At 34.4% G+C, this 26478-nt stretch overlaps 1 protein-coding gene across 2 annotated transcripts in view; it reads left to right on the top strand.

Moving 5' to 3' along the window:
• The window catches only part of PLXDC2 (plexin domain containing 2), a 468543-nt gene that overhangs the window by 388321 nt on the left and 53744 nt on the right, over nucleotides 1-26478 (top strand). For both annotated transcript variants that reach the window (XM_011997681.1, XM_011997680.1), the window contains 3 exons: nucleotides 14122-14182; nucleotides 19914-20064; nucleotides 21563-21601. In XM_011997681.1, the coding sequence (XP_011853071.1) occupies nucleotides 14122-14182; nucleotides 19914-20064; nucleotides 21563-21601 (251 nt within the window). The remainder of the gene's footprint in view (nucleotides 1-14121; nucleotides 14183-19913; nucleotides 20065-21562; nucleotides 21602-26478) is intronic.

Below are 26478 nucleotides of genomic sequence, written 5' to 3'. Positions count from 1 at the left end.
TGCTGTTTTATAACTGATTTCTGTGGCTAAAGAGGCTGAAGTCCTGACTTGGAGGATTTCATGTAGATTTTCTGTATACGTCAAATGATAATATCTTATTTTTTCAATAAGCACTTCTCATAAGCACTTCTTGACCTGTGCTAGGTGCCATGGAGGGTATAGAATAAAATAACTGACATTTGTTGAGCACCCTCTATGTGAAACACCAAAAGAGTGCCTTGTCTACATTATCTCATTTAATACACACTCAAACCCAGCAAAGTTAGATTTCAGAATCTATCTTACTGAAAACAAATATCAAATAATAGCTGTAGATACCACCCAGTAATCTCCAACAGATGGCAGAGAGAGATATCAGCCCGTTTTAAGCATGCAATTCTGAAGTTCATGTTCCTTCCACTAAATAATACAGCCTCATGTTTTGCAGTTGTTAAATGGGAAAAATTTTAAGAAACAGTGTCAACTTGAGGTGAGACTTATATAACAGACAATTGTTGAACATGTTTCATGTCAATTATTTCATGTTCAAACTGTTAGTAACTTGCACTTTTTCCCTCTCTTCTTCCCATTATAGCCGTATTAAATGTGGCATTTTTTTTTCTGGAAGTAAAAATGTTGGAAATTACTAATCGACTTGTTAATTGTTAATTCACGGCTGGAGGCGCCATTGTTCTTAGTGCCTGCACTTGAAAAGCAAGTCAGGTGTGGCAAGGTTGGATTTTTTTTCTAATTTGATGCAATGTGCTCCCAAATTCTTCAGGATGTGCTAATTTTCTGCCTAGAACAAGACTCAGAAGTTGTGCTTTTAGTTAAGTGGAAACATAGCAATGTTGTTTAATGGAATAGTCACTTTTAATCATAGGTGCCAAAAGCTACGAAAATAACTAATTTTACTCTTAGAAATAAAATAACAATAAATATAATCATCTTTTTCTAAAGTAAAAAATATGCAACATTTCATTCATGTATACGTAATCAGAAGAAACAAAACCATTTACCTAATGACAATCATAGTCTTCCTTCAAAAAGCATACCTCAGCTTCAGATTATTTATCTTTGAAGATCTATGTTTTTTTGTTGTTGTTGTTTGTTTTGTTTTGTGTTTTTGTTTTTGACAGAGTCTTGTTCTGTCACCAGGCTGGAGTGTAGTGGCGTGATCTTGGCTCTCACTGCAACCTCTGCCTCCCGGGTTCAAGTGATTCTCCTGCCTCAGCCTCCTGAGTAGCTGGGACTACAGGCGCGTGCCACCATGCCCAGATAATTTTTGTATTTTTAGTAGAAACGGGGTTTCACCATGTTGGCCAGGATGGTCTTGATCTCTTGACCTCGTGATCCACTCACCTTGGCCTCGCAAAGTGCTGGGATTAGAGACGTGAGTCACTGCACCCAGCCTTTATTTTTATTTTTTTCTTGAAATGGAGTCTTGCTCTGTTGCCCAAGCTGGAGTGCAGTGGCGCGATCTCGGCTTACTGCAACCTCTGCCTCCTGGGTTCCAGCGATTCTCCCCACTCAGCCTCCTGAGTAGCTGGGATTCTATGGTGTTTCTAAAGAGGTTGAGGATCTTTCATAAATAAAAAGCTAAATTGTTAAAACATGTTTTCAGCCATACTCTGGTTAGTGGCCCAAGTCATAGTTAAGAACAATCAATGAAGAAATATTTTCCTAATAATATTGGAAAAACTAGCTGGATTTTAAATATTACTAGTTCTTGATAAACAGAAGTTTTGTATTCGTATTTCTAATTATTAAACTTCTGTTAGATAATAAATTTTCTGTCCCGAAGCTGGGTGCTCTAACCTTGATTGGAGTTCCAGTTAAGAGAAGAATCCTCCTTGATCAGAGAACATTTCCCAGGGAAGGCATCTTGGGTTGACTATCTCTGAGGGTGTGAGTAGGATGGGAGGGTAAAAAAGAATGCAGTAAAACAGAAGGCAAGCAGCTAAAGTATGTTATAAATCAGAGGGAAATGATTTGGAAAGTAGTTTGTAGAAAGGCAATGCAAGGTGTCAGTGACAATGTGTTTATTAATTGTTCTTTGCGTTTCACTCCCATCTAAACCCCTAGCAAATACCATCCTCTGGAAATCCTAAAGCCCATCATTTCTAGAGCTCAATATTGACCGACTCTTCTATGACTATAGATACAAATTTCATATATGCTAATCCCAATGTTTTATGTTTAATTTATTTTAAATTTTTTAAGTTTTAATTTTTGTGGATGCATCGTAAGTGTATATATTTATGGGGTACTAATCTCAAAAAGAGAAATGTCTGCAACTTTTAACTCTTAATTATCTACAATTTCCACCTTACTACAAAAATTTACCTGACTCTGAGCATTTAACTCTAAGATATCCTTTGGATTATAGCTGACTTTGTATTAATGAAATTATTAGCTTTTCAACTTTCCAACATCATAAAAAAATTATATCTCTAATAAGGATTATTAGGAGTCTCAACGTTTCAACAATTCTGCTATAACCTGATGTGGTTGCCTTGTTTTTGTCATATAATCCAGCTATAAGTTGATTTATCATTTTACTTTGCATTCACATGAAGAAGACACAAGGCAGAAAGTGATTAATGATTTATTCTCCCAAGGCTTCACTTTCTTGGGTTCTTAACTTGCTTCTTCACACTGATACAGTACAATGTTGATTAGAAGTGGTTACTGGCCGTTTTGTCATATGTCTAACACAAAGGGAAAATAGTCAGTCTTTCACTATGATGTATGAGGTTAGCTGTAGATTATTCATGGATGTTCTGTATTATTTATTCTGTATAGAATTTTAAAACCTCAATAGTTAAAAATCCAGTCAATAGTTAAAATAACTAAAACATAGTCAGATAATAAATCTATTTTGTGAATACAAATGTGGTTTAATTTAAAGAAATCTATTAATGCAGTTAGTAGCACTGGTACTGAAGATCACTTGGTCATCTTGACAGATGGAAAAATATTTGATAAAATTTAACCATTTTTTTAAGTTAACATTAGCAAACTGAGATAGAGGATACTTACTACATGCAATAATAAATATTATTTTACAACATAAAAATATACTAAATGCTGAAGCCCAAGAAACATTAAAGTAACAAAGAAGGCAAGGATGAGATCACCATTATTATGTAGCATAATTCTGTAATTCTAGTTACAGAAAAAAGGAACATAAGTAAGAAATAGGACTATTGGAAAGGAGAAAGAAAAGTTATTATTTGTAAATAAAAGAATCAGTTGCTACACAGCAGTCAATAGTGTTCTACGTCAGAAATGACTATTTAAAAAATGCAACAATTTAAACTTCTTAACATTAGCAAAAATAGTTACTAACAAAATTAGTAATATATGGAAATTATATAAGGAGAAGAATGAATAATGAGGCACTTGACTAACACCTGAATAAACATTTAATGGATGTAAAGTTGCATTTAGTAATATGTCAACTATTTCCACATCTATTCTATCAAATTCACAATAGCACTATTCTTTGGAACATTAGAATGTGATTATAAAATTTGCAGAGAAGAATTAAATGTGTATGACTACTCAAGGAAAAAATAAAAATGAGGACAAGGATGGAGGATTTAAACTAGGTATTATTCAACAGAGGATTCTGAGAATGTTAGTCATCTATCTGGGAAAAAATATATGTATTTTTAAATTTGGTTCTTACTTCTCACCCTATTCCAAAATAAATTTAAAAGAATTTAGAGAAATAAACTAAGAAATGAAATAATGGGGTAGCTAGGAGAGAATCTGGCAGTTGTTTCTTTAATGCTAAAGTAGGAGAGGCTTTTCTGAGCAAAAAAGCAATAAAAGAAATTTTAAAACAAAAGGTTGGAAAACTTCACTATGTAAATATGCAAACTGCTGTGTGGCCAAAAACAAAAAAAAAATTGAATTACAGGGAAAATTAGAGACACATGGTATATTTGACAGAGATTTAATGCTCTTAGTGTATAGAAATCTTTGCTTTAACAGAAAGAACAGCCCAATCAAAAGAAATGCGGAAAGTAAGTGATTGTACAATTTAAAAATGAAGGAATACAAAGAGTCAATGAACATTTAACCTCACCAGTAATATAAGAAATGTTAATTGAAACATGAAATATCATTTTAATATAAATCAAAAAAAGGTGAGGTTGTGTATTTTATAAGGTTTCAAATGACACATGTAATCTCATATATAGGTTGAATAAATCTCCATAAAACCATGTAATGGGGTATATGCTGTCATTAAAAACTACCTCTTAACAACAAAAGCAAACATAAACAAATGACATTGCAACAAATGAAAAAGCTTCTCCACAGCAGGGTAAACAGCAAAGTGAAAAAAACCTACAAAATAGAAGATATTGATGAACTATTCATCCGACAGAAGATTAATATCTAGATACAAGGAACTCAAACATCCAAATAGCAAAAAACCAGCAACCTAATTAAAAATTAGGTAAATGACCTGAACTGATACTTCGCAAAAGATGATATATGAATGGCCAACAAATATAATTTTAAAAATACTCAACATAATTAATCATCAAGGAAATGCAAATCAAAACCACAATGAGGTATCATCTTACCCCAATTAGGCTAGCTATCATCAAAAAGATAAAAAGTAACAAATGCTGCTGATGAGGACATGGAGAAAAGGGAACTTTTTTACACTGTTGGTGGGCATGTAAACTGGTACAACCACTATGGAGAACAGTATGGAGGTTCCTCAAAAAACAATAGAACTACCAGATGATCTAGCAATCCCACTACTAGACATTGATGCAAAGGAAGGGAAATCAGTATATTAAAGAGACATCTCCACACCCATGTTTATTGCAGCACTATTCACAATAGCCAAGATATGGAATTAACCTAGCTGTTCAACAACAGATCAGTGGATAAAGAAAATGTAGGATATATACGCAATAGAATACTGTTCAGCCTTATAAAGAAGGAAATTCTGTCATTTAAGGTAACATGGATGGAACTGGAGGACATTATGTTAAGTGTTTCACTGATTTCAAGTCCAGAACAGAAAGTTTAATGCCTCACATTCTCATTCATATGCAGAAGCTTTACAAAAATAAAAGGTGATTTCATGGAAATAAAATGCAGAACAGTGAATATTCGAGGCTGGGAAGAGTAGGTGAAAGAGGGAGAAAGGGAGAGATTTGTTAAAGGACATATATTATAGCTAGATAGAAGGAGTAAGTTCTAGTGTTCTATTAAAATGTTATCTATATCTATTATATGATATAGAACCATATAACGGTATAACATATATAATAACATACAATAACAATATAACTATTTAACAATAACTCTATATTATAATATAGTTAGCAATAATATACATTTTCAAATAGTTAGAATGAGAATATTGAATGTTCCTAACACAAAGAAATGACAAATGTTTGAGATGATGGATATTCTAATTAACCCAATCTGATCCCTATACATTATATGTATTAAAACATAACTACATACCCCATTAAATGTGTAAAATTGTCATATGTCAATTAAAATGTTTCCTCTCAAAGGATATTTATGGACATGGAAAAATGCCTAGACTATCTACTTGGAAAAGCAAGCTATTACATGTTGTGATTCCAATTAATTGATTAATTCATTGGTACAAGTAAATATACATTAAATAAAGTTGAGGTTGAACGTAAAACTAACACCATCTTAGCATTAGGATACACCTACTTTAGTGTGTTTTTGAATTTTTTGTTAATTTTCTTCAAAATGGTTATTTTTAAAACCAGCCAATGCTATTTAACATATACGTATTATGTAGAGTTCAAATTATTTATTGGACAATATTTTTCAAACTGAGCACTGCAGTTCAGCATTTTTACCTAGTGGGTTACAACCAACATTTTTTAAATGAATTATAATGACATAGAAAATATATCTGTGCTTTATGTGGATCTTTAGAAAAAAGGAACAAAAAAATGAAACATTGTGACAAATATTTAGCTTCAATACGTACACACAGATATACAGGTAAATACCCAAACACAATGTTAAATATACTTGCTAGTATGATTTTTTCTAAAGAGGTTCAAAGACTCTATATTGGAGAAATTTTAATTGAAGATTTCAGAAATGTCGTACTTTATGTTGCCAATGCATTTCCATCCACCTGATGCAAGTGAAACCACACTGAAAGTCACCGAGGAATTCAGATTTCACCATTTCCGCAACTGCTGGTTTTTAAAAATGTAACCAGCGCAATAACCAAGTGGGGTTTAAACTTGTGAAATTATTGAAGCTACAATGCTCTGTAAAGAAGGATTGTGTGAGTCAATATACAGCCAAACTTGCACCATTTAAAACCCCCTTAGCCAGCATATTTCAATATGTACTAGCATCACTTAAAAAGTTTCACAGGTAGCAAAGATAGAAATTGGATTTTACTGTGAGAATAGTATTGTAAGCAAATCAGTCAAGTCTTTAGAGTCAAACACTGTAACTTTTAACTATTTTCAAATGAATGAATACTTCATTTTCTTTCCCATTCTAAGAGTTTTAAGAAATTTTTAAAATTTAGACATAAAATAAATACCAAAGCATCTAATAATCTACCTAGAGTTGCTGTTTCCTAAACTGGGCTTAGTGGATTGTCCCATTGTATAATTGGCTTTGTTTTAATGCATCACAATTTCAACTTGTATTTCCATCTACCTTTTTATATGTTTGTCATCCCTGTAAAGCCCTGCACATGCACAACCAAGGACATTTTGCCAACATCATCAGTGGCTTTTAATCAGAACGATTTCTGAGAAAATTCACCTATTTCTAGATAAGACTCAATATTGTAGCTTCACCCAGTGTCAACTCTTTCCTGTCCTACACACTCCTAAACTGAAAACAGGCTAGATATAAAGAGGTGACATTCACAGGAAGAACTGCAGCATGCAAAGCCAATTGCAGAAATCATTTTCCTTGTTGGAAATTTTATCAATGAAAGATAGGATAACAACTAAAAAGTAATGAAAATACCTTTTTTGCCTATTATTTGGAGGAGAGCGAAATAAGATACGAATTTCTTTCTTTCTTTTTTTTTTTTTTTTGTGATAGAGTCTCACTCTGTTGGCCAGGCTGGGTTGCAGTGGCGTGATAACAGCTTGCTGCAGCCTCAGCCTCCTACACTCAACCTCCTGCACTCAAGCAATCTTTCCACTTCAGCCTCCCAAGTAACTGAGACTACAGGCAGGCGCCACCATGCTCAGCTAATTTTTCTATTTTTTTTTTAGAGTCAGAGTTTTGCCCAGCTACTCAGGCTGATCTTGAACTCCTGGGCTCAAAAGATCCTCCTGCCTTGGCTTCCCAAAGTGCTGGGATTACAGGCATGAGTCACCGTGCCTGGCCCAATCTGATTGTGTGTGTGTGTAAGAGAGATGACAGAATTGGAAGAATAAAAGTCCCTGATGTTGTTATGCTTTATAAATACATACATATTAGGGCCACTCTAGATTCTAGAAAACTAGAGGAAAGATTGAGCTCTTACTTTGGAAAACCTACACCTTCTGGAGATTAGATAATGTGATCCCAGTTTTCTATTTGAAACCCATCTCTAAAGCAAAGTTCTTGTATTCTGCAGATAACTATTCTTATGGACATTGGATTATGATTTCAGCTACAAGTAGCATCAAGATCTTTTATCAGAAGAAAACACACTCCACCTTCTTGCATACTCTAATGATGTAAAACTTCATAAGTGATCCCACAATATTGTCTCTGTAATAGATTATGAATAGATTCATCTATCTTTCCCAGAGTAGTGTATAATAAATAGTTCAGGCATGAAAATTCTGAAAATTTTCAGCTCCAGATTGTTGATTTTAGGAGAAATGTGTTTAGAAATGGTCTTGTCCACTTCATGCCTGAGGCCAACTAGGAGTAAGCGTGCCTGTATGAGAAATAAGATGTATTTTACTAGTTTATAATTTGAAATAAGGATAATTATAATTAACATTTTAAATTTTATGACCATTTTTCAGTTAAACTTTTTCAGTATTTCTAAAGAAAATTATTTTCCCATATCTTATAGCTCTATACTACCAGTTACCTATTTTGTCATAATAAAACATGTTATTGGCTATAATCACTGCTGTTTATCATCTCATTTAAAACACTGGTGCTTCTTTTTAAAGCGTCTTCCCATTTCTTTGATGCCGGAATATCATTTTTTATACTTTTGCATAATGTGGCAAGAAAATTTACTAAATGCACAGTTGACTTTTCCATTAAGATAACACACCCTGATAAATACCCTAAGGCTACAAGGATCATATAAATCACCAGATAATTTGATGTAGTAGTTGTCCAAAAATCTTAACATATTTTTTTAAAAAAAGATTTTTAAAAAAAATCTTAAGATTTAATTTTACAGAGCTTTATTTTTACATATAGAACAGAGTTAAGCAAACTACAGTAAGTGAGTTAAAAATATGACCTACTTGCTGGTTTTATAAAGTTTTATTGGCACACAGTCACACCCAATCTGTTTACACATTTATCTGTGTCTGTTTTCAAGCTACAATGGTGACTAGTTGGGACAGAAACAACATAGCCTGCAAATCCTACAATATTTACTATCTGGTCCTTTACAAAAAAAGTTTGCAGGCCCCTGGCCTAGAAACTGATTTCTAATAGAGTCTTAAGATTCTATGTAGTTTCTTTGCTAAATTCTTCATAGAAGTTTCATTTCACTGGTGGAATGAAACATGTTTAATTGCTGAGTAAGACAAGCACTTCATTTTTAATCCTTATGTGTTGCTTATGTATGTATTTTTACATTTGCTCTATTTTCTACATAGGAATATATTACTCTTGCAAAATAATTCCTATTTCTGAAATTCTTTCTACGAAACTGACATAAGTTAGAGATACGATGAGATTTATACTTTTATCTCTTGAATCGATACATTCCACAAGCTGGGAGAATATTGTTTGTTTTCTAGGCTACCTTATTTAATGGAATTCTCTTAGCATGTTTCCTGGGGGCTTTGAAATCAACACACCCTTGAAATTGAGTGGAAATTAGTATAATTAATTTGAAGTACTTTATAGCTCTCTATTAATTTGTTTTGGAATCAGACAATGGTGAGAAGAGAATAACTTGGACATAAAAACATTAAAAACCTACTGTAGTTAGGAGTTCACATTTTGTTGAAATCAATTATGTGAGAAATATTTACAAAACCATGTAATTTCTGTACATTTTGAATAAAGATTTGGCCCATATGTGAGAGCAAGTTCGATTTTCTCTCATAATATTCTATGATATTGATTCCCAAATATGATGATAAAGGACTTTATATTATAAAACACATTTCACATTAATATCGTACATTGTACATAGAATTAATTCCTAAACATTTTCCAAATCCTGTCTATGAAGTGAAAACCTCATTTACTCATTTTTCTATGATAGTCAGATTTGGTGCATGCATACTATGTACCAAAGTTATTATTAGGTATAAAGGTATAATTAGGTATTAAACCAGCTAACACTTACTTAATCTTTACTAGACAAATACTGAACTTTTAATCCTTACATAACTTCCCCCACCTCATCTTACAGATGAGGAAACAGGCTTAGAAAGGAAAAATAACTTAGAGTACAATGTTTCAGTTAGACAGAAGGAATAAGTTTCTTGAGATGTATTGCGCAATGCAATGAGTATAGCATATTGTATCTTTTGTATATTTGTATAATTTCGCTGTACCTATCTATTACATATTGTATATAATGACTACATTGTATATATAGTGTAGTGTATGTTTCAAAATTGCTTACAGGGTAAATTTCAAATGTTCTCATCACAAAAAGATCAGTATCTGAGATAATGGCTATATTAATTAGCTTATTTAATCATTTCACATTGCATACATATATCATAATATCACACTGTACTTCATAAATATATACAATTATAATTTGTCAACATGCAGTGCGATCATTCAAAAAAAAAGGAAAAGGAAAATAACTTGTTTAAGATCACACACCTTTTGTGCCCAAGCCAAAATACTAACTCAAACAATTGGTTTCCAAAGCCTCACTTTTAATCATGTTCTGAAAGCTTTGTAAGATAAATTTGAAAGCAACCAATTGTATTATGATAGTGGACATTTGCACTTGGTGTTGGGTGGTCTCTGAGCAACGGTTGCTGAATCTGCTTCTTGGAGGAGATTGGGGTTGAGTTGGATTGGGTTTGCCAGTTGGGTAGGCCAGCCATATGTAATAGTGTGTTCAAAGGCAGAGTCATGAAAGAGCAGCATAGCACCTTCAGGGAAGGGAAAACAATTTGCTGTGCTTAGAGCAAAAGGAGGGTATGAATGGGTTGTAGAGCATGGGCTACAGGAGTGAGCAAGAGGCCTGAATATATTGTAGAGGAGGTCATTGTGGTAAGAATCCCTTGAAGGTGTTTATTTACAATAAAAATTGCTGGGTTCCAATTACCAGAGAATCTTATTCAGTTACACCTATGAATTTGCATTTGGACAGGCATCCCAGGTAATTCCATTGTGGGACAGCCTCTTTGTGAATAACCATTAAAAATGTTGGAAAACAATGTGCTGGATAGTGATATGGTTAATGTCATTGTGCTGTAAAACACACACACACACACACACACACACACACACACACAGCACATAGCAGCTCTGTGGGGCAGGAAGGTGTTCTCAAAAGTGATTTTGGTTTACTTAGAATTCAGAAATAATGTAAAGGTGGCTTTTCCTGGTGGTTTATACAACTCTCTCTCTCACACACACATTCTTGTGCTTATAATTGCTTTTGGATGCTATTTAGATTACTGGCCTCTAAAAAATGCTAAAATGCCAGGATCCAGTTTTATTCATTTTTAAGGCACTATATGCTGCAAAAAAGTATGCGCTTTTCAAACCAAATTTCACTTGTTTTATCATTCTCAGTCCTTTCCATTCTAGTCCTCAGTAAATTTCAATTAATAAGAAATTTTTGTCAATAAATAAATGATGGATTACTTAATTGATTTATATTTTCAGTAGCACCTAATTTCATGCAACATAACTGGGGGATTATTTAATAAATCAAGCAAACTGCATTTCTGCACTTTTCCCTGGGATTAATTTACTAATTTAAAGGACTAATTATTCCAAGGTAAAATTTCAGTTGATATACAAATTTAAGATTTGACACTATCTTATTAAAATATAACGTAAAAGTTCGTACGTCCCATTGACTTTGGAAACATTTGAAACAAAGTAAGTGAAAACAAACTGTGTTTTAGGAACCATCTGTTCCATTGAATTACTTGTGGTTATGGTCAGGTGGCTCCCAAGAAAATTTTTTTTTCTGAAGATAATTGATACATCCCCATCTTCCAAAACAGAATATCAGTACATTCTTCAATGTTTAAACAAACTTGAAAGGAAAATATAGGAGGGACCACTCATCTAATTCATCTGGAATTAAATAGACACCATACATCAAAATCTCATTGGGTAACCAGAGATGGCCTTGACCAACTGGGGATTCTCAAATTTAGGATGCCAAATCCCACACTAATGTTTACTCCACACTTAAGCATGTTCAACACAGATGGTAGGCATAAAATAGCTTAACTTCAATGGACCATGCCCTGAGAGAATGAGAGAGGCAGTCTTCTGTGTTGACAGGAGGGTTGTTTTCACATTCCACTTGAATTAAATTATGCTTGTTCATCCCGTGGTGCATAATCTCTGGCTAGGATTCTTAGAAAGAGCTATCATGTGGACTCACTGCAAAGCAAGTTAAAAATAATTTAAGAAAAGAAAGATTGCAAAGTAACGCTCTGAGCACTGTAAGAAAATATAAGGTCAAAGTTGAACAGTTTCCATTTATTTAGAAAAATATATGAGTATCTATTTAGAGTAACATGATTAACATGGATTTTTACATATTATATGTAGATATATTGTATTAGTCCATTTTTCACCCCGCTGATAAAGACGTACCTTAGACTGGGTACTTTATAAAGAGAAAGACATTTAATGGACTCACAGTTTCCCACGGCTGGGGAGGCCTCACAATCATGGTGGAAGGCAAAAGGCACGTCTTACATGGCGCAGACAAGAGAGATTGAGAACCAAGCAAAAGGGGAAACCCTGTATAAAACCATCAGATCTTGTGAGACTTATTCACCACCATGAGAACAGTATGGGGGAAACTGCCCCCCATGATTTGATTATCTCCCACTGGGTCCCTCCCACAACACAGGGAAATTATGGGAGCTACAATTCAAGATGAGATTTGTGTGGGGATACAGCCAAAGTGTATCATGTGTGTTTATATGTTAACATTCAGAGGCAATATATATCTTTAATTTCAATGAACTGGCAAAAGTAGCTTGAATTTCTCATATGAAAAAGATATTATGTATCAGATAAAGTAGATAATATGATCAATATAAGACCCTAGCTTTCAAACATTCTCAATTAAGTTTGATAATTAAGACATAAGTACATGAGATTTTTACATAAAGGAGGAAAAAAAATAAAGTAAGATGTATTCACAGCAATACAGTAGCCCCCCTTCTCCAAGACCTTTAGTGGGTACCTGAAATCAAGGATAATACCAAACGCTATATATACTATGTTTTCTCCTGTATATACATACCTATGATAAAGTTTAACTTACAAATTAGACACCATGGAAATTAACAACTAGTAATGAAATACAACAATTATAACAATAGAGTGTAACAAAAGTTATATGCATGTGATCTTTTCCTCTCCCTCTTAAAATATGTTATTGTACTGTACTCACCTATTTTCAGACCATAGTTAACCATGGATAACTGAAACCTCCTGAAAGGAATGACTGTAGTAGCAATGCTTTGCCAGAATGTGCTCTGGATAGTAATTTCTGGGTCTTAGAAAATGATTGGGCTGTGTAAGAGTACGTAGGGAAGACAGAAAATTATTCCAGTCAAGGAAGACAGTATGAGTGAACACAGTCTAATTAACAGGATGCTTGCTAAATTAGATCTTTTAGGCCTGACCTATTTCTAGTGCAATTGGGTGTCCCCAAGAAGATACTCGGGTTCCATGATTCACTAGACAGACTCATAGAACTCAGAAAAGCTGTTATACTCAAGGTTGCCACAGGAAAAGGAGATGAGTTAAAATCAGCAAAGGTGAAATGCACATAGGGCAGAATCCAGGAGAGACCAGTACAAGTTACCAGTTGTCTTCTCCCAGTGGAATTACACAGATAGTACTTAATTTCCCCAATGACAATGTACGATAATACACAACAAGTATTGCTAGTCAAGAAAGCTCACCCAAGCTTGGTCTCCAGGGTTTTTATTAAAGGTCCATTCATCGGGATAGAATGCCCTCGTGACTAATCTTATCTTCCAGTCTTCAGCTCTCCCAAGGGTCAAACTGTTACAGCATGGCCCAGGGTCCCAAGGAAATGAAGTCAGATATTCACAATAAATCAAATTGTCAGCATAAACTATCTTCATGGCACAAGACCCAAGGTAGACACTCTTACTAGGCGGGATAGTCCAGGAGTTCAGAGGTTACTTCTCAAGAGCAGGTCAAGGGCCAGTTTTGTCTTTGGAACATACAGGGTCTGAAAACCCCACAACTGCCAAGTTAACATCTTACTGCACAAAAGAGAAAGAGTTTGTGTGATGGTGGGTCTTCAATGAATGAGTGAAATGAACGAATGAATGAACCTGCAATCATGAAATACAATATTTGCACACACAAAAAAAGTCTGTATTTATTTGTTTTAATGATGAGAAAAAAAGTACAAGGTAAAAGAAAATTCACTTCATAGAATAGCAATTGGTCTTACCTTTGTGCAGGGATCTAGGTATTCCGTGCAGTGCAGTTTACTTTAACAGTGATTTGGTTGTCATGTGTGATCCTAACAGTGACACTCTAAGGAGTGAGTGATTACTTAGCAACCCTCTAAATGTTTCACTGCTTCTCTAGTTGCAAGTTCTATAGAAGAGTTAATGTTCTGCTAAACTGAAAATGTGAGAATGAACTACCTACTAATCTTTTTCTTTTAATTTCTGTCCACCACCCTGCACCCTATCCTTCCTTTTCTGAATTGCAATGTGGTCTTCTTTGAAGATGTTCCAGTGGATTTGATCGTCATCGGCAGGACTGGGTGGACAGTGGATGCCCTGAAGAGGTACACATACTTTATTGTGACAGAATCCTGGACCAAGCTGTCCTATATATGTGTTTGTAACTGTTAATAATTTTTATTCAAAATTCATGCCCTAAAACCTAATGAAAGGAGAAGAATCCTTCTATAAGCCCAATGTCTGCACATATTAGGGGTTCAATAACTGCTGGCTATTTTTGTTAAATTAGATACCATTTTCATTACATTGTAGCAACTTGCTACAACCCGTAATATATGCAGACATTGGGCTTAACTATTGTTATGTATTATCTCATTTCATTCTCATATTCATTCTATGAAGAACAGTGCCTGCACTGTCACTACCCTCATATTACCAAGGAGAGAAAGGGGAGGAGTGAGGAGAGCTTGTAGGGAAGGGTGGAGTGCAGGTTCTTGGAGAGTCAGGTAAGTGGCTAGGGAATAGTAGAGCCAGGATTGGAATCTGTATGAGCAAAGAGCAGTTCTCTTAAATGCTTGCTATTTCTCTAGGAAGTACAAATCCATTGTTTCTCTTTGTAACTCAAACAGCAAGACCAGTGGTATTGTGGAGGGTGGAAAACTGCAGCAAATTGGTGTGCTGTAATAAATGAGAAATTGTAAAACATTAGTTGGCATAGAGAAATGGTATAATGTTAACTCTGAAGGAAACATGATGGAGACGAGAGTGCAGTGAAGTCATTTAAGCAATTGGATAACAGGAACAGTTTTAACCCGTTTAAAAACTTTGCAGTGAATTGCATTTATGCTATCATTTCAAGATCATAGAAAGTTATCCTGTAAAGTTTATGAAGAAAAGTTTTTACTTCTTCTGACTTCATTAAGTTTTGCGGTGTGAGTTTTGAATTAAAACTGCTAACAGTTACAAAAGTTTTTTATTTAGCAAAGCAAGTCATGCTGAAATGCTGTTTTAAAAACTATTCGTTCAATGGCTACTTAGAGGCTTTTTAAATTCAATTTGGGGGAGCATGTCTCATAAAGATCTTGAGCAGTACATTTTTAAAAATATTCTTGAACTTTAAATGCAGTATTGCCAGTGTAGCTTTAATCAACCTTTTGAAATTTCATTTAGAGAATGACAGCAGTGTGTACTCATCCATCTCACCTCATTTCTCTAATAACATAGTTCAAAAGAATATTGACAAAGCCATAGTTGTGTTTTGAGACAATCATTGCTTTCATATAATCAGTTATCTCAATATAAAATGTTAAAAATGAGTATCTGTATATGTGTAAAGATTGAGAATGTAATTCAGACATATATATTTTTCTCCCAAATTTGGTTGATCTTTTCATTTTGTCTATGATTTTATGTCACTAACTTTATCAATTTAATCTGTCAAATGTATCAATCTTTTATTTTAATGATGAGTTTTATATGCCTGTGCATTTTGTTTTAAAAGAATTTTCCTACCAAATTTCATCTAGGTGTTATTTTTGTATATTTTTTCTGAATGTTTTAAAGCTTTGTCTTACACATCAAAATCTATTCCATTTGGAATTGGTTTTTATGTGTTATATAAGATAGAGATTCAGTTTTATGGGTTTTTTTTTTTTTTTTCCTGATGGATAGCCAAATTTCAAGCACTATTTGTTAATTAATCCTTTCTTTTGGCAATATCTTGCAAAGCCACTTATGTTACGTATATTTTCTGGGCTCTCCTCTTCTGAAGCTCTGTCAACTGCTCGATCAGTATCCCACTGAATTAATTAGTATTGCTTTATAAGAAATCTCACTATATACAGGACAACTCTGCTTACTTTTTCTTCCTCACAAGTGTTTTGGGTATTTTAGGGCTTTTGTCCTTCATATAAATTTTAGACTCACCTTATCGAGATCTGTAATCCATCAGTCAATACATCTTATTAACATTTTATTGGAAATACACTAAATTATGAATTATATCACATTTCCTAATTATGGAAGCTTTTAAAATTTACCTTTTTTACTATTGACTTCTAAACTAATTAAGTCATCATCAGAGAACATGTTATGATCTTTAAAGCTGATTGGAAATTTTTCATGAACTAGTACATGGGCATTTTGTACAAAGGGTCTATGTGTGTTCAAGAAAAATGTGTGTTTTCTTATTGGCTGGGTGTCAAACTTGATAAATGTGCTGTTCAGCTATACTTCTCCATGCTCTTTATTTTCACCTTCTGACTTCTTTGAAAGCTTGACATTTTCATCTTTTCCTCATATTTTTAAACATCCATTATATGTAATCTGTTTCCTTATTACTCTGTGCTGTATTTGGGACAATTTCTTCGATATATTTACTGGTTTATTAATTCTCCCTTCATCTTGTTTAATATTCTATGTAATCTACTCACTGAAGTAGAAATTCCAACAAATACATTTCCCATATCTAAAATTTAAATTTGACATTTATTACATCTGCCAAGTATTTTATAGTTTCATTTGAACAGTTCATTTCTCAATTTTATCTTTTATGATTTTAAAGATTGCATGTATGATTTTTATATATTCCATATTGGATGATCCCATTATCTAAAGTTTTGGTGATCTAAATAGTATGGTCATTGTTTTTGCTGAGTCTTTGTCAGACAGCTATTTTTTTTTTCTTTTTTAGTGTATATTTGTCTGATCCTATTCTAAGATCTAAATAGGTAATGTTTTCCACCAAAGAGGATTTGATGATGGGATCCTTAGGATTTTCGGGTTACCATAAGTCTCTGCCCTAATATGAGGAGGAGAAGTTCAGATTTATCTCCCCTGTCTACTGCTGTTGCAAGGCTTGTTCTCTTTAGAGCGATATTGATTTTGGTTTTTTTTCCTCAGGGCAAATTTTGCTTTTTTACTTCCCTTAATGTATACAGCTCCTACTATCTTTATAGCACATCGCTTTTGCTTTGTTTTATTAATTTTTTTTTTCAGTGGGGAGGGGAATAAACAATGGAAAGGCACCGTTGGGATATTCTTTACTTCCTGCAAATCCTAATGCTTTAAAATTCAAGTTTTATTCAGAATTTATTTGTTTTGTAATAGGAGGGCTATTTAGTTCCTTAGTCTGCAATTACTGGCTAAAAGTAATCTGAGTCCTGGATTTTACTTAAACATTAGGGTGTTTACTGAACATGGGATCCTGTTTACTGAATACTAGGTCCTATTCATTGACAATAGAAACACAAGGAGAGAATAATATCTGGCAAGTTCCATTCTATACTTCTTGAGTTTGAGATGTATGTGACATTCACATGCATACACCTGGTCAATAGATGACTTTTTGGGCCTGAAATCTGGAAGAGGAATGTGGACTGGAAATATAGATTTTTGAATAATCAACATAAAGATGTTCATTGCAGTCATGGGTGTAGAGAAGATTGCAAAAGATAATGCATAGAATGAAGTGGCAGATCAAAAATGATCCATAAATAAGAACCACCCCAACACTTAAGGAATGGACATAAATAAAAGGAAATCGAGATGGAGTTGTGAGGGAGGTGTCAGAACATTGGGGAGAGTGTGTGTCACAGAAACCCAAGACAAGGGAGTGGACATCTCCACCATAGACTGATGAGGTGTCAGGAGGACACCATGGAAAATGTTGGGTATTTAGCTAAGAAGATATTTAGAAACATTGGTATGAGAAATTTCAACTCAGTTGGATTTGTAAGAGGAAGATTGTTATAAATGGGGAAGCTGGGAGTCTGAGAAGACCAAGGCAAACTGATCTCTCTGCAAATATGACTGTCTATGAATGGAGGGAAAGCAGTATAATATCAGGATACATTGGGGAGAACAGGGAGGACTGGGTTTGCAAAATAAGATTAGATATGCTTCCATACCTTTAAGTGCTGCTGGTAAGGAGCCAGCAGAGAATTAGAGGTTGCAAATATTGTAGAGAAAGGACTATGATCACATAAGCAAATTCACAATACCTGTGAAGGTGGGCTGAGTTGAGCTAGGACATAGGTTGAAAGAAAGGCTATAAGGAAAGGTCCCCATCCATTATCAAAGAAGGAAAGAATAGATCGGCCCAGAGTCAAGTAAGTATGCTGATTCATGAAGAAATTTAAAGAAATCTTGCTGATCATGTCTCTTTATCAAAGAAATGAAAGGTGAGCCCAAGGAATAAAACTGGGAGCATCATGATGGGATTGCAGTTTTAGGTAAAGTGGAGAGAGTTTGAAATTCATACTGAGCATAATGGGAGAGGTAATTAGCAAGACACAGTAGGTCTGTTGTGCCAAGCGGTATGCACAGCCCTGCTGAGGATGCAGGAGATGAGTTTGTGGAGCCCCCATGGCAGGTCTGTGTGACTATTCTCCAGCTGTGCCTGGCTTTGGAGCAGACAGGGAACAGGCAGATCCTTTACTATACTGGGGATCTTCTTTAAAGGTGTTGTAGAAAAAAACTGAAAAAAAAAAAAAAAAAAAACCAAATAGAGCAAGGTGCTTGAAGCTGTTGAAATGAGAGGTTGAAATAATGGGGGAAAAAGAAACGGAAAAAAACCAGAATCATTTTGCTAGGCTTTCTAAGTAGTCAAAGAATAAGAAGAATTGGAGTTCACAAGTACAGGGATAGACTGAAAAAGGATAACTGAGCTTATGATTTCAGATCTCAAACATTTTCCACTACAGATATGGTCCAGGGTGTGGGGATGACAACTAAAGTGGTATCTGAAAGGAAATAATTAGATTAATGGGGCTCAGAGGTGCAGGAACTGGAATTTGGTGAATTAAATGAGGCCCAGGAACTGGAATTTGGGGAATTGAATGAGAACCTAGTATGTTTGGACTTGAATTGGAGAATAAACCTGTTTTACATCCTAGTAATGAAAAGGAGGCTGTCTCAGGAAGTCTTCATTAACAAGGGGAAAGGCGCCTAGTGCTCCACTAATGATGAGAGAAGTTTAAGAATGATATTTATTTAACAATAATTTTTAAATGTGGGGTGAGAACCACTCATGTCCAGAATAGTTATTTTCTACTTAAGGCCCACCCGAGAGAGGGAGTCCATAGAGGCACAAAAGGTGGATAGAAACACCAACTTCTAAGCTATAAAAGTTTGGATGTTGGAGGTTGTTACCAGTGCAGGTTGTGGGATTTATTTTCACAAATTAAAAATTAAAAATTCAGTATGTCCCATTTCCTGATGTTTTCAATATAACTCTGCTAGGAAGAAGATAGGCTGAGTGATTACATGAGTTCTGTTCAATCCTTTTCTTATGTGGCTTTGAATATTTCATAAAGCAAAACAAAATCTTAAACATTCATTCAACTTGTGACAGATGATTTTTGAAACAATGAAGTAGTATGGGGAAGTTAGCAAATATTTCGGATTTAGCATTTTTGGTTTGATGTGAAAGGAATGCACTTTTTCTCCACAAACCTGAGTATGTTTTAAACCTTATCTTTATGCACATGTTTTTCTTCTGGTATAAATTTTCCCTTTTGACAGTGTGTCTTTCATAAATATACCAATGTAAAATTTAGGGCAAGGTAAACAGTAATATGAAAGCTTAACAGCAGTAAATGATGAAACCTAAATATCTAAAGAGGGAAATTGCTTGTTACATCCATCCTTTTTTCTTTCCTATTTTATAAACTTCATAAATTAGCAAAATCATTAATATAGCCTTGTGCAAAAGTAATGTATTCCTTGTCTTGATGTGAGAGGCTTTTGTGCCTTATAGCCCAGCTTCTTTGATGTAAGCTCTAAAAATAGATTTGCGGTCATTCAATTTGTTTTCCTTTTCATTTCTCTTGCTAGTCAAAAGAGAAGATGTGTGAGAACACAGAACCAGTGGAAACTTCTTCTCGAACCACCACAACCGTAGGAGCGACAACCACCCAGTTCAGGGTCCTGACTACCACCAGAAGAGCAGTGACTTCTCCGTTTCCCACCAGCCTCCCTACAGAAGGTACCCAAGAGATAGTTTACTTGTTTTTTTGTTTTTTTTTCTTTCCCGAAGGAAGGAAAAACCACTGTGTTGACATGTACTGCAATAGCTCCTACTCTCTAGATCTCTCTAAAGTTTTTCTTTGGCAAACTGGATTTTTAAGGGACATCCAAAGGGGAAAACGACAAAATTATTGTGAACTAAAAGTAAATGCTGGGATACTTTTAATGCACTGCGCCTTTTTTTTAAGACATAGCTTTTACCATTGATTCTGGCTTCTTGTCCTCTCCTTCCTAGAAAAGAAATACAGACTTCTTCCTATCTGGCTAAATTTTGTAGTAAGCAAATCCAACTTCACAATCACAGGTTAGAAAGGCAAAATGCATATAAAATGCCCGTTGATTCTGGATTCTGAACAATAGATAATTCTATTCATGTATAATTCTAATGTTTTCCAGAATGCAGTCAATAAAATATATTGGTCTATAACCTACACAGAAACACTGTATGTGTCATAGAAATTGTCCTTGAAAACAACTATTTCATCTTCTAGGGAAGGCAGAAATACTACAGAGTGTTAATGCTTGGGCACAGCTCAGGAGGAAGAAAGTGTATTACCCAACATACGATCATTTTCTATTCTGAATGATACCACCAGGAGGGAGTGGGCAGACACATAAGACTGGCCACGAATCAGGTTTGAGGGCGATAAATGTGTCTTACTTGTTTATTATTATAAGCCTCACTTTCTTTGGCTTGAATAAAAAATTAAATTAAATTAAATTAAATATGGAACTTTTTCTTTTAATTGGAATTTAATTTGATATTATAAGGTGAACTAGAATAAAGTGAGGTGGAGAGCAGCCACTAAGTGGATTTTACTGCTTTTAAAAGCAACATTATCTTTTAATCCACATTATTTTGGATTATTATATTAAAGCCCATGAAAATATTCCTATAATTTAAACCCTACCCTTTAGAGTGAACTATAACCAGTAAAATAAAAAAGCATATCCTACATTTTGTTCAGTCAGGATAAGATCTCTTTATGTAGAGTTTTGATCATCTTTTCTAGCAATGGATAAACATTTAACTTTTGGATTTAAATTTGTAAATATTGACAAATCTTAACTATCACAATTAATTTGGATTTTCCTTGATCTTGATTTTTAAAAATGAATAAATAAGATCATAACTATAGGTTCTAATGACAATAAGTAATTTTAGAGAATTAAAAATAGTTGTATTTTAAGTTTTAATTATAACTGTTTACTTCTCTTGTAGAACTTAAGAATCATTCAAGATGTTACCAAAATCTTGACATTGCAATCTCTATAGGAAATTTTAGAACTACATCATGTAAAGCAAGGACTTCCTCTCATTGTACTAGAAATTACCTCAATAAATTATCAAAATCCAGTCATGTTCCAATCAAAGCAGTTAGTAGACAATTACTAGTCATGAGATTTATGCTCCTTTGAAATCTTTTTCTGTTAATAACTTTGAATTTCTCTTCCAGATGATACCAAGATAGCACTACATCTAAAAGATAATGGAGGTAGGAATTGACACTTTTCTTTCATAAACATTTTTAAAATATTAATTCATTTCATTTATTTTAATATAAGAAAGGCCATATGCACTTCTAAATAAAAGGTGAGGTTGTGTTTTATTCTCTGTTGGTATTTAACATGGGAAGGAGTCAGTGGGTTGGCTTCAAAGTGAAATGAAATCCTCATCCTTGTGTTTGTCTATAAAACTATGTGACACCGATTCCCAATGATAAAGTGGAAAATTCAACTACACATCTTGCTATTCTTTGTTGGTCTAGTCCTTGCTGCATTATAGTGGTGTGTAGTTATCTACACAGCTACAGGTATTGGGTTCAATTGTGTTTCACTAAATTGTCTGCTTCTTCAGCACCTTCTATGCATAAAATTAGAAATAGAGCAAGTATGAAAATATATTGTCCTAGGTCTTTTTATCAGCTCTATGAAGTAAAGAGCAAAACTTAAGATATTTGAAAGAATACCTCGTTGGTAACATACTTAAAAGTTTTCCAAGATAATTTAGAAATATCTATAATGGTACTTGAAAATTTGAGGGAAAAAAGTTTTACTGAAACAATATTGTGAATGACATTGACTATGTTTTTAGAAATAGATCTTTTTCCTTTTAAACTATATTGGCTCATGTTTGCTCGCTCATGTTTGCTGGGTCTTAATAAAAGAGATTTTCATTAGTAATTTTTTATTCAGCTCAGGGAAAGGGTGCCCTCTTCTTGGTAGCATCTTTTATGTCAATGCGAGCACGTTTTGACATTGATCTAGGCATGGTTTTGCCTTTAAAGCCCTAGACAATTTCTTGAGTAAGTCAAAATCCAATGTGTACATGTTAGGCATGTTTTTCTCTATAATGATAGAGAATAGTTTCAAAATCCCTCAGTTTAGGTTAAGTAGCTAGTACTTCTATGCCTTTTTAGGACATTGTTTATATCTCTGTATGTCTTTAGAGTTTATATCAATCCATCTGAAAGAGAGACCAGTTAGCCTCTTCATAAATACCATTATTATATCAATTTCCTACTGTCTTGCATCACTTTGTAGTGTTTTATTTCATTCATTTCTTATTCATCATTGTATTAATGCAGTAAGTGGATAGTTTTGGAAATGACCATCTGCGAAATATATACTAGCTAGAAATATATTAAAATCTTAGGGAGTAAAGGGACTTTAGCAATCCTTCAATTCAGAACTGCTCAGAGGAGGATGTTAGTAGCATGTAGACATAAACCCTATGTTGGGGTTACCTCATTTTGAGGGAAGAGATGTGGTATAAAGTTATTGGAATGGGGGGAAGAGTCCCCAAGAGACTTCTCTTTTACTTGTTACATTTAAATCTTAATATGGGTGGTCATTATAAGTATATCTGTTAGATTTTTCTCTGTGCTTTCTCTCTTCTTCCTTTCTTTCCTTCCTTCCCTTCCTTTCCTTCTTTCTTTATTTTGTTTATCTAAAATATTCTATCCTGCTTATAGGGAAAAAAAAAAAAAGGATTCTTGTGATCAAATAAGTGTAGAGACTCTGGAAAAAAAATTAAAGAAATTTCCCGCTGGAAAACTGATCATTCATTCATTCACTGATTTCTGCTCAATGCTTGCTAATTGCCAAGCATTGTTGCTGGCTTGGGGCTACGGAAGTGAACAAGGCTTAGACAAATCTCTGCTTTCAGAGAACGTGCATCCTGAGTAATCCTCAACACGGTTATAAAGAATTCATACTGGCATGTCTCCACTGCTTGCTCTTAACACTTTTTTTCTGTTTGTTTTGGTTTTTTTGAGGCAGAGTTTCACTCATTATTGCCCCGGCTGTAGTGCAGTGGCACAATCTCGGCTCACTGCAACTTCCGTCTCCCAGGTTCAAACGATTCTTTTCTCAGCCTCCCGAGTAGCTGGGATTACAGGCGCCCACCACCACACCTGGCTACTTTTTGTATTTTTAATAGAGACGGGGTTTCACCATGTTGGACAGGCTGGTCTTGAACTCCTGACCTCAGGTGATCCGCCCGCCTCGACCTCCCAAAATGCTGGGATTACAAACGTGAGCCACCATGCCCGGCCAACATTTTTTTATGAATAGTATGTCGTGGACTTCATGTTTTTGTGGAATATACTGTGATAAACAGTTTTCTAAAACATTACCAATTATCCCAATGAAAATACTTAGTTTTGTTTGAGCCATCGAAGAATCATAAAACTTCGAAGATTTTCTTAAAGCAGTACCTTATGATGCCAAGCAATTGTTAAGTAAATCCTACGATTTAAGCATAGGATTTTTGGTATACTAGAGAGTCAACTGTCAGATTCTCAGATGATATTTACATAATTGTTATGCAGCAGGCAGTCATGAGAATTCCAAAATATCACAATTAGACTTCAAACTCTTTTTATGTCTATGGTTGTTAACAGAGCACTTTTCCTAAAAACATTCAAGTGCAGTTAGAACAGACCAGCCTGACTAGTATTAAGATAAATGGTTCTTCAAAAGGGTACTTAAGGGAAATCACACATTGCTTTTTATAGCATCCTTACTAAGTTAGTGTGCTATTGTTTTTTATTTTATGGAATGTGGAGATGCAGGAAGGATTACCAATTTAAATCTAACTTCATTATTTAATTAAGCATATTGAAAACAATTCAGTATTGTCCTTCCACTCCAATTGAATAAACATTTCTGCAAGATTGAGGTAATAATGAATAAGTGTGCCTAATTTAATATTTTCTAACATTTACTGAGGTTAATTTTTAAAAACATGCAAACTAATACATTTTTGTAAATTTATCTGTGTTGTTGCAAAGAACTTTAGCACATTTGATTTCTTGATTTAATTTATTTAATTGGACCGCTGTTTTTTAAAATGAGTTTTATTATGTATATTTGAGGTTTACAACATGAATTTATGGGACTACATATAGAAAATACCATGTTACAGTAATAAAGCAGATTGACAGGTCCGTCATCTCACATAGTTACTTTTTGGTGACTAATTGACTGTTCTTAAAAGCATTTTTATTTAGGGGTCTGTACTTCTCTGAAAAAAGGATGTCATTTTTCAAAGTAGTCAGTAAGTAGCTAGAAACAAATGACTGAATTTCCCTACACTGTCTTTTTTAGTTATTGCATTATTTTCTCTCTGAGTGTTTCTGGGTCATTTCGATGGGTTAAAATAGTTGATTTTCTTGGTGGGATCCACTGCTGACATGATTATACATTCAGTTTCCAGGAGATTTTTCTTTCATCTTTGATATGAAAGCATTAAATACTTCTGAGCAGCTGGACACCTAAGTCACACAACAGGGTTTCTCATTGAGAGGACCCAGACTGAGTTACAATCTGCTAAGTCACTCTTGATGAATCTTCAATTGTGCAGTGAGTTTCCTGATACATTTATATTAGGTCCAGTTAGAGCCTCTTAAAGTTTCAGGATAGTTGTTTGATTGGAGAAGTTTTATTAGTCTTCAGGGTTGAGTGGAAATTCTAAGCTCTCTAAATAATTTGGAAAAAGGAACATGAAAAAATTGAAACAAAGAGAATGATACCTAATACATTCAGGTCTCTTTAGTAAGATAGAGCTTTGATTGACCATTGAAATGGCTGGTTCTAAAAATGCAGATGATCCAACGAAGTCCCAGCTACTCAGGAGACAGAAGTAAGAAGATTGCTTGAGCCCAGGAGTTCAAGGCCAAATTGGGCAACATAGCAAGACCCTGTCCATAAAAAAAAATTTAACAGAAAAATTAAAAAGAAGATCTTACGTAAAGACATCATTTTATCTCCAACTGAAATATTGCTAGTTACTTGTGTAATACTAAGTTTAGAGTAATACGTAGTTATAATCAAACAGCTTATCTTTCTCTTGTTTATGTGAAAAACAGAAGAGGAAGAATAAGAGGAGAAGGGAGAGGAAACAGAAAGGAAGAAAAAGTAGCAGAAGAAGAGGAGAGAGAAGAATGTTTATTGAATTGAGTGGTTACTATGTTCCAGGCACCATTCTAAATGCTATACCTATATTAACTCTTTTTATTTCACACAACACCCCTGACTTAGTCTATTATTACTTATGCTTTATAGACAAGGAAACAGAGGTACAAAAATATTAAGTTATCTAGCTAGCACATGGCAGAGCTGGGATGTGATTCTATTTAGCCTTGATGCAAATTCCAAATCTTTAACAACATCATGATAGTCCTTCTCTTTCACATAATTGATTTTTTTTTTTTTTTTTTTTTGAGATGGAGTCTCGCACTGTCTCCTGGCTGGAGTACAGTGACATGATCTCAGCTCACTGCAACCTCTGCCTCGTGGGTTCAAGCCATTCTCCTGCCTCAGCCTCCTGAGTAGCTGGGACTACAGGTGTGCGCCACCACACCCGGCTAATTTTGTATTTTTAGTAGAGACAGGGTTTCCACCATGTTGGTCAGGCTCGTCTCAAACTCCTGACCTCAGGTGATCCACCTGCCTTGGTCTCCCAAAGTGCTGGGATTACAGGTGTGAGCCACCGTGCCCAGCCTAGATATTTTACAATCAATCTTCCCATGGGAAATGCCACAATAAGCTCTTTTACTTATACCTACTATATGTCACCTTTTCTATAACAGCTGATTCTACTTAAAGTATTTGAACGTGAAGTTTCCTTTTCTCGTGTAATTGTGTATTCATTTCCATTTAATCCTTTCTGTGAAAATCACAATGCATTAATTCTCTTGTGTGTTTCACTGTTGTCAGAATCCCTGGCATGTGACCTCTAAATTACAGGGCTGTAATTTACTGTAAATAATTTACTGTAAATTAGCTGTAATAAACTACAGGGCTGTAGTTTATGTTCAAAATCTGATTTAAGGTTCTTTAAGCCTTCTTGGTTTCTCTGGAAATATGG

This window comes from Mandrillus leucophaeus, unplaced genomic scaffold, assembly GCF_000951045.1.
Source record: "Mandrillus leucophaeus isolate KB7577 unplaced genomic scaffold, Mleu.le_1.0 Scaffold545, whole genome shotgun sequence".
In the NCBI taxonomy this organism is placed as follows: Eukaryota; Metazoa; Chordata; class Mammalia; order Primates; family Cercopithecidae; genus Mandrillus; species Mandrillus leucophaeus.
The sequence above is the reverse complement of the archived record's forward strand: the minus strand, read 5'-3'. Positions and strand labels throughout refer to the sequence as shown.